The following is a 9,815-nucleotide window of genomic DNA, read 5'->3' on the forward strand; positions in this document are numbered from 1 at the left end:
AAACCAAACAGTATGACGACATCCTAAAATGTCAACTCTAACACTGTGACACTCACCTGTGGACAACGCCTCCTCCCGAACATCACCCTCACCAGGCTGATGAATATTCCAGGATGTTTTGGGAAGTAAAGAAATTTCCTCAGGTGATGCTAATTTCACCATATCCATGTGATTGCTTTGGAACTGGTACCGAGGGATAAAACAGGTTTTGCCTCGTTGGAAAATGTCTTTGATGATCTCTTCTGTCTCTATCTCATCTTGCATGCTCAGGAAGATGGAAATTCTTTGGGACTTTTGATACTGACTGTGGGCAATCACCTAAATGGGAAATTATGGCGATTATATTTTCCAAGATTACACTTTAAAAAAAAATTTTTTTTAGAGACAAAGTCTCACTATGTTACCCAGGCTGGTCTCAAACTCCTGGGCTCAAGCGATCCTCCCCCACCTCAGCATCCTAAAGTGCTGGGATTACAGGTGTTAGCCACCATGCCCAGTCCCTAGATTACACTTTTAAAAACTAGCAACTTCCCTTAACAGCTCCTCCCTTCTCTCGCAGTCTTCTCCAACTTCCACTATCAAAAGAAAATATGTATATGCATACAGAGGCTCAGACAGTGCTGCATCCTGAAGCCTGACTTTTAGTTGTCACCCAACACTTACTTCTCTGATCCCTTCACCCCTTTCTGGTGTGCTCACTGATAGGTGTGAAAACTCATTAATAAGTCACTGTGGGGACCAGCTGTCTGGCTCCAGAATTCCAGGCCTGTTTCCCCTTCCCTCCCACACCCATTGTAGCAGTCCTCAGTCATTCCATGTGCTTCCCCTAAGGTCTGTGCTCTATTTTATCTCTGAACCTTGGATCTCACAAGCTTTTCCACTCCTTGGATTGTCAGTCTTCTTTCCTAAATTCTACCCTCTTAAAGCCCAACTCAAGTCCTCTCTTTTCCTAGCTTCTGCAGAATCCTTACTACATTTAGAGTTCACATACAACCTAACAATTAGCATGGTCATGAGGTGATCACTAATTGCTTCATGGGCCCTCACTGTAGTTTCCCTGACTAGTTCATACACTCCCTGAGGCAGAGGACATGCCTTATAATTTTCTCTTAGCTCTACCATCCCCATCCTGTTTCCTAAAATTCTCCTGTTCAAATTAATTTTCAGTATCTACAAAGGTTGGGAGAGGGCATCTTGGTGGTCATCTGGTAGGAGGGGGCTGAGCTTCGCTTACCCTGGAAAAGTTAAAGATCTCAGGAACTTACTCAGCCCTTAGCTTCCTTTCTCCCTTTCCTTTTCTGTTCTTCCCTGTTCTCCAAGCTAAGAAGAAAATAATACTGTAAAAGTGACTTGTAAATATGACTAGCAGAAAGATGCAGGTACAGAAAGTCAAGTTGTTCTTAATAAAAAAGGAAACATAAATTAAGCAGATAGAGCTCATCACACCAGTGCTAAGAATGACTTGAACTCCTTTGGGAAAAATTGCAGAGCTATTATGAGTCCTGAAACAGGCAAAGAAAAAAATGCTAAGTGCAGTCCTTGGGAAGGCCTCAGACTTTTGATATCCAAGTGCCATATGAGAAAGTTAAGTGTCCTCTTGTTCTCTTCAAAGCAGAACATCAAGAGATGAATGAGTAGTAATAAACATCAGTTAAAATGCAGTGCAAGACTGTGCATCCCATTTATCTTCCTTCCTCGTCTCATGTATATGACAGTAAAGACGCCGAAAAAAGAAAATCCATTATAGCACTGAGAACAAGAGAAAAGAAAGCTTACTAATTTGTGTAAGACAGAGCAGACGGCACAGTATTCACCCACAAAATAGCAGCAGCTCACAACACTCAGAGAACAAGGATGCAGGCCAGGCAGGATCCCTTCCTCCCTTGGAATCCCAAGGCAATTATAAAAGGCAAAAGAAGTCCCCATTAGCTATCACACCCTTGTTCATAAATATGTACAGACAATAAAGGACCATCAAACATTTTGAAAAGCCAAAGTACAAAACAGAAGAATTTTTTAAAAACATAATTTTTTTGAAATTCAAATTAGTTTTCTCAGACAAATTGAATAAGATATTTCATCTATAAGCTGGGTGTGGTGGCTCATGCCTGGAATCCCAGCACTCTGGGAGGTGGAGGCGAGAGGACTACCTGAGCCCTGGGGTTCGAGATCAGCCTGGGCAACTTGGTAAGACCTCATCTCTACAACAAATTTTTTAAAAATTAGCCAGGCATGGTGGTGCGTGCCTATAGTTCCAGTTACTTGAAAGCCTGAGGCAGAAGGATTGCCTGAGCCCACCAGGTCAAGGCTGCAGTGGCCATGAGCATGCCACTGTACTCCAACCTGTGTAATAAAGTGAGACTCCGACTCAAAAAAAAAAAACACAAAACAAAAAACCAATAACAGACTGCTATAAAAGGAAATAAATCAATAAATTAAGAAATAATCATGGGAAATTAAAGTTGTGATTCACAAAATTAAAACAGTTTAAGAGAAAGACATGGAGTAAGGGAAAAAGAGAAATAACAAAAATGTTAGGAGAAAAAGAAGATTGAGAATTTTTACTATCTGATTAACAAGAATTCCAGAAAGGCACAAAGGAAAAATAAATAATCAAAAATATACTAGCAGATAAATAAAAACACCAGTCATGGGGACCATGGGTGTTGAGCAGAACAAGGAAAAATAATATGAAATTCAAATGACCAATCAAATATGAGGGTAAAATATTGCCTCAATTTTTTTTTTCTATAGAGATGGGGTCTCGCTATGTTGCCAGGGCTGGTCTCAAACTCCTGGGCTCCAGCGATCCTCCTGTCTCAGCCTCCCAAAGTGCTAGGATTACAGTGTGAGTCATGATGCCCAACCCAAGGTAAAACATTTTCTTTTTTTTCTTTTTTTTTTGAGTTGGAGTCTCACTCTGTCGCCCAGACTGGAGTGCAGTGGCCGCTCCCGGCCCCCGCAGCCTCGGCCTCCTGGGCTCCAGCGATCCTTCCGCCTCAGCCTTCCAAGTAGCCGGAATTACAGGCATGCACTACCACGCCCAACTGATTTTTTTTTTGATTTATTGTAGAGATGAGGTCTTGCTGCCCAGGCGGGTCTCGAACCCGCGGGCTCAGGCAATCCACTCACCTCAGCTTCCAAAGGCACAGGGTTACAGGCTGAGCCACCGAGTCCAGCAGGTAAAACATTTTCTAATGTATATAGTGTTTAAAAGTGTACCCACACCCATAGATATTTTCTAAGAAAAAAAAATCATTTGAAGACACACTATAATAAGATAGGAGAGAAAAAAGAATCCAAAAAAAAGGATGACACTAGACCCAAGACACAGCCCTAACTCAGAAGTGGAATAAGGAGGAACCCCAGGGCAACAGCTGTGCAATGGGCCAGAAGGCAACCACACCAGAGAGGGAAAAGGCTGGAGTGCTTTCACAAAGAAAGTGGAGGTTGGGCATGATGGCTCACACCTGTAATCCCAGCACTTTAGGAGGCTGAGGCAGGAGGACTGCTGGAGCCCAGGTGTTTGAGGCCAGCCTAGGCAACATAGCGAGACCTCATCACTACAAAAAATAAAAATAAAAAAAATTAGCCCGGCAGGGTGGCATAACTGTAATCCCAGCTATTCAGGAAGGTGAGACAGGAGGATCACTTCAGTCCAGTTTTTTGAGGCTGCAGTGAGCCCTGTTCATGCCACTGCACTCCAGACTGGGCAACAGTGAGACTCCCAACTAAAAAAAAAAAAAAAAAATGAATTTATTTTTGCAGACAAAATAAAAGTTTTTTTTTAGAAATGGGGTCTCGCTCTGTTGCCCAGGCTGGAGTGCAGTGCTACAATCATGGTTCACCGCAGCCTTGAATTCCTGGGCTCAAATAATCCTCCCTCTCAGGTTCCTGGGTCGCTGGGGCTACAGGTGCACGCCACCATGCCCAACTAATTTTTTTGTAGAGACAGGGTTTTGCTAGGTTGCCCAGGGTGAAGAAATAACAATCTATTGATAAAATAAAGACATACTCTTGACTTGCCAAAAAGGAAAAACAAAGACAACAAAAAGCTTATGAAAAAATACAGAACTAATTTAGAAATATGCTCCAAATAGGAACAAAATAAAATATAGCATAATTTTGAGCAATTGTAGGAAAAAAAATATATTTGGTACTGATACTTGAAACATTCCCCTCCTAGGCACACATATCTAGTAACATAAAATTATATACAAAATTAGTCACAAGATTGGTTCTACAGTGAATACAATCAAGATCACAAAAATACTGTACACTATTTGCTGGAATTTCAAGCTTAGAAATCAATCACAAATACTGCTAAGTAGACTCATAGTTACAGAAAAGAGTTTAAATGTTATAAAACTTGACCAGGTACAGTGGCTCACACCTGTAATCCCAGCACTTTGGGAGGCCAAGGCAGGAGGATTGCTTGAGCCCAGGAGTTCAAGACCAGTCTAGGCAACATAGCAAGACCTCGCGTCTACAAAAAAATAAAAAATTTAGCCAGGTATCCTGGTGTATGCCTGTAGTCCTAGCTACTTGGGAGGCTGAGGTAGAAGGACTGCCTGAGCCTGGGAGGTCCAAGGCTGCAGTGAGCTGCGATCATGCTATTATACTCTAGCCTGGATGACAGAGTAAGACACCGACTCAACATAAATTAATTAATAAATACAAATATTATAAAACGACAATGTAAGCATAATAATATAGGTGTTAGAAATTGGCAGATACAGTAGAAATCAAAGTAATTCAAGGGGCAATAATTTTCTCATCTTAATGATTTAGGGAGTCAAGATATGGCATAAAGCTTAAATTTTTTACCCTACATTATTTGTTTGAAAAACTTCTAAATTATAAAAAACATAATGTATAGGCTATCTGTATACAGTAAAATGTACTTATTACTGAGAGTCATGGGTCTGCTTTTCAATTTTTCTCTCCTCCTTTGATGCCACCTCTCAGTTGTCATTCCATTATTGTCAGCAATTCTGCCTCTATATATATTCCCATCTGAAGTTTATGAATTCAAATCGTCTATGGACAAAGAAACCAAACTGAATTCATCTTTACGTGATCCTCCCAAATCTGTTCCAGTTCCTACATTCCTAATACCTAACAATGCTAAACACCATTATCCCAAGCTCTAGATTTTAGAATCATAAGTGATTCCCCTCCCATTCCAGGATTCTCTAATACAGCGGTCTTCAACCTTTTTGGTATCAGGGACCAGTTTCGTGGGAGAATTGTTCCCATAGACCGGGGGTAGGGATGGTTTCAAGATGATTCAATCATATTACATTTATTGTGCACCTTATTTCTATTATTATATTGTAATATATAATGAAATAGTTATACAATTCATCATGATGCAAATAAGTAGGAGCCCTGAGCTTGTTTTCCTGTAACTAGATGGTCCCATCTGGGGGTGATGGAGACAGTGACACACCTAAAGTGTGCTGCTTATGTCCAGTCTACTCTGTAATCTCATTTTGGTTGCTGTCACTGCAGAAAACCCTGCTTTACAAGGATAGGATAATGGAAACAGAAGCAGGCTTTTCAGTGCTGATCTGACAGGAGGAAAGGTTCAGGCAGTAATGCAAGCGATGGGGAATAAGGGTGTAAATACAGATGGAGCCTCCCTAGCTCACATGTGACTCTCACCGCCTGCTGGGTGGCCCAGTTCCTAACAGGTCCTAACATGGTACTAGTGTGTGGCCCAGGGGGTTGGGGACCCCTGCTCTAACGTCTACCCAATCAGTTGCAAAAGTAGTGCTGATTCTCATTGAACCGTCTACACTTGCCTTTTTTTCCATCTTCATTTCCCACGCTCAGGTTTGAATCTTGACCACCTCTTACCTGAATTATCACAACAGTGCCTCACTGTTGTCCCCTATTTTTTCTTTCTTCCCTCCCCAACCCATTACCCAAATGCTGTCAATATACTCTTCCTAAAATATACATCAAAAAATGTAAAGCACTGAATACATCCCTTTATATAACTCTTTAACCCTCACAACAGGCCTACAAGGGTGACATTATCCATTTTACAGATCAGGAACCATAAATTCAGAGAGATTAGGAGACTTATCCAAGGCCACAGTTAAAAAACAATGAAGCCAAATTAAATCCCTATCTGTGTAATTCCAAAGTCCCTGTTAAATTGCATTCTGCCCTCTCTTGCCTACATATCTGCACATCTCCCCACCCCACCTTTCCCTTCACCTGATAAAATTCATCTCGCTTTACAAAATTTATGTCATTTTCCTACAGAAAGCTTTCCAATTCCCCTTCCTCCAGGTTACATTGCACTGCAAATTTCCAATCATGTGTCTGTTTCCTCTTCTAGACTCTCCATTCCTTTAATCACACCTTTTTCATTACTACAACCCAGTACACAGCCAAGTGCGAACTATAGTAGGTGTTCAATATACGTGGATGAACTAGCTAAATTTCATACAACTAGACAATAAAGACAAGAGTCTATATTCTCTACATCTACTAAAGCACCCAACAATGCCTTCCTCATAATAACAGCTCAAATAAATCAATGTGAATGAATAAACCTAACATCTGCATCAATACCATCATGCACACCTACATATAATGGATGGGGTGAAGTGAGCACATTTGCTTAACTACTTTAACCCCCAGAAATTTGAGAAATTAATGGATAATATAATAGTGAAGAGCAATTAAGAAAGTTTTGAAGTATATCTAATTCCAAAGGACCTCAAGCCTCCAAATATCCACTGGTATCTTATCAGAAACATGATGTTGGGGAAGACAGATCACTAGTTTGACTTAGAAATACTGATAGGTACTTATTCGTGGAACACTGATTTTCCCCCCTCTGATATCCAACAAAACATCTTTAGAACATGCCTTCATGACAGGATATGAATGCCATCCTATTGGTAAGAGAACTGACATTACGTACAGACTGCAAATGAAAATACACAGCCAGTCTGTGAAAGAAACAAAAACAAGGTCTTCTGACCAACGAACAGGGAACCCCCAAATTTCTCTCTGCTGCTTCCTACCTTCTTGGAAAGCCTGTGTATGATAATCACTTATTCCTTTCATTCATGCGAAAAAGCATTTAAAGTCCACCTACTCTGCCAGGGAAACGCTAGGCCCTGAAGCTACTGCCACACAGCCCCAGCCCTCAGTGAAGGGCAGCCAGCGTTGCCTTGTTCTTTGGCATCTCCACTCCCTTTTGTGGTGTTTCCTCTTAGGAGGTAACTGCACCTTTCCATCTCTCTCTGGTCATCTACTGAGATGATTGGCCTCTTACTCGTTACCTATAAGACTGGCTCACAGCCGGGCTCGGTGGCTCAGCCTGTAATCCCGCGCCTTTGGGAGGCTGAGGTGAGTGGATCGCCTGAGCCCGCGGGTTCGAGACCCGCCTGGGCAACTTGGCGAGACCTCATCTCTACAATAAATCAAAAAAATCAGCCGGCTGTGGTAGCGAGCGCCTGTAGTTCCAGCTGGATCGCCGGAGCCCACCAGGTCGAGGCTGCGGTGGCCGGGAGCGGCCATGCACTCCAGTCTGGGTGACAGAGTGAGACTCCAACTCAAGAAAAAAAAAAAAAAGACTGGCTCACTACCTTTAGGACTCACTGCGGGAACCTTGACGCTCAGGTGTTCCACCCATGTCCTCTCCCAGAACTTCCTGTTCTCACCTGCTCTCACCCCAGTACCTCCATTATCCCCACTGAGGGGTTCTCGAGCGCTACAGGTGCCATCCACCGGACGCTCCCCTCCCAAAGGGTCGCCTGTCAACCACTGCCGCCCGCTCCCTCATCAGCCCCGTGACTCTCATCATCGTCCCCCTCCCCGCCATAGTGCCCAAGAGGACCGCCACAACCACGAGCAAACAAGCACCCACCGGAGGGGGGACGTACGCGCGCCGGTGGGGGTTACGTGCGCGCGCCGGAGGGGGGGACGGGCGCGCCGGAGGGGGACGTGCGCGTGCACGGAGGCGCTGAACTCCAAAAGCCTGCGCTGCCGGGCACGCCGCGAGCCGGTCCGCAGCGGTTTCCGCCACCCTCAGCGGTCTCGCACCTTCTGGGTCAGCAGGCGGGACTGGCGCAGCCGCTCCTCCGCGCTCACCGCCCGCAGACGCTGCTTCAGCTCGGCCCGCAGGCTCCGCTTGGCGCCTCTCACAGCTGCAGCCGCCATCTCCCGCCAAGGCCCGACCCCGCCCCTGGCCGCTCCCAGCTGGACCCGCCAGCCCCGGGGAGGATCGGACCCCGGGGAAGCGCGAGCCCCACTTCCGGGTCGCGGGCCTGCGGCGCGCCACGCCCCCGCCACGCCTCCCACCCTGGGACCTAACCTTGGCACCGCCTTCGCGGTCCAGCCCCGCCCCCAGCACGTGGCTGCCAATGGCAGCTACCAGGTGTGCAGTGCAAATTCGCCTCCCGGCCGTTTCTTCGTCTAGACCAGCGGTCCTCAGCCCTTTGGGTATCAGGGACCGGTTTTGTGGAAGACAAGTTTTCCACGGAGCTGGGAGCGGGGTTGTTACTCAGGCATTAGATTCTCATGAGGAGCGCGCAACCTAATCCCTCACGTGCACGGTTCACAATAGGGTTCGCGCTCCTATGAGAATTTAATGCCGCTGCGGATGTGACAGGACACGGAGCCAGCTGCTCACCTTCTGCTCTGCGGCCTGGTTCCTAACAGACCGCCGACCAGTATCGGTCTGCAGCCTGGGGTTGGAAACCCTGGTCTAGGTCATAGATTGTACTTACACAAACCTAGATGGCATAGCCTATAGCTCCTAGGCTACAAACCTGTACAGCATGTTACTGTACTGAAATTGTAGGCAGCTGTGACGCAATAGTATAACACAATAGTATTTGGGTATCTAAACATAGAAAAGGTGATGCACTGGAAGGCTCCATCCACATCACTAGGTGATAGGAATTTTTCAACTCCATATTCTTATAGGACCACAATCATATTTGAATTCGATCATTGATGGAAACGTCATTTATGTGGCAAATGACTGTGTTTATGAAATGTGTTTGGGAACTTGGCTTCTACTGGTTAAAGGGGGAAAGACCCCTGTCGGTGACCAGCACTGACCAAGGGTGGGTTAGGACCCGCACCGGAGAATCAGGAGACGGCGAGAAGACCACTCGGAGGCAGTTCTTCTGGAAACAGTCTGATCAGGACTGGAGCCGATTTTATTCAAACCTTTTCCAACTTATATACCATTTTCTATACCCTCCAGCAGTGTGATAATCACTTGCTAGGGGCGTACAAGTTCCGTGCTTTACAAACCATGCATCGCAAGACCATCAAGAGACTTGTAAGTTTCAAGCAAACAATTCGAACTCCATGATGCCTGATGTGCTTCACAAAACTTACATCAAGGTCACAGGTGCACAATTTCAATTGTTCCTAATGTCTTCCATAGTGTTCAATAAATCATTCATATTATACTCTTTGTTCTAAACCCTGATTAATACAAAAAACTTTTCTGAGTTAACTCTAGGTTTAATCCAAGTTCACTGACTCCAAATATTTTTAACGATTAATATTATCAACTTAACACTATACTATAATCTATAAGTTTACTTAAATGACTTAGCTGTTCTATTAACCTATTATGATTCAACGTAGTGTCCTGTAATTCTATAACAATTAATTCAAATCTCATTCCTTATCATGACTTAGATGAGTTTCATAAACCTAAACTTTAATTTTTATATGATCTAGTGATTGGACTTTAACCCAAAACTTAAATCTTTTTTCCTAGTACATTAATACATGGCTACGTGTAAATTTCCTATTGTTATATTAGA

At 44.1% G+C, this 9,815-nt stretch overlaps 1 protein-coding gene across 1 annotated transcript in view; it reads right to left on the bottom strand.

Annotated features, from left to right (window-relative positions):
- MTHFS (methenyltetrahydrofolate synthetase) overlaps window positions 1-8,198 on the bottom strand; it is a 52,189-nt gene extending 43,991 nt beyond the window's left edge. Inside the window, exons 1-2 of the mRNA XM_008059258.2 lie at window positions 8,071-8,198; window positions 57-318 (exon numbers count right to left, since the gene is read on the bottom strand). Coding sequence (XP_008057449.1) covers window positions 57-318; window positions 8,071-8,187 — 379 coding nt within the window. The 5' untranslated portion in view covers window positions 8,188-8,198. The remainder of the gene's footprint in view (window positions 1-56; window positions 319-8,070) is intronic.
- Window positions 8,199-9,815: the final 1,617 nt, after the last annotated feature.

The sequence above is a fragment of the Carlito syrichta genome, unplaced genomic scaffold (assembly GCF_000164805.1).
Source record: "Carlito syrichta isolate Samal-C Ts95f unplaced genomic scaffold, Tarsius_syrichta-2.0.1 Scaffold91558, whole genome shotgun sequence".
NCBI lineage: Eukaryota > Metazoa > Chordata > Mammalia > Primates > Tarsiidae > Carlito > Carlito syrichta.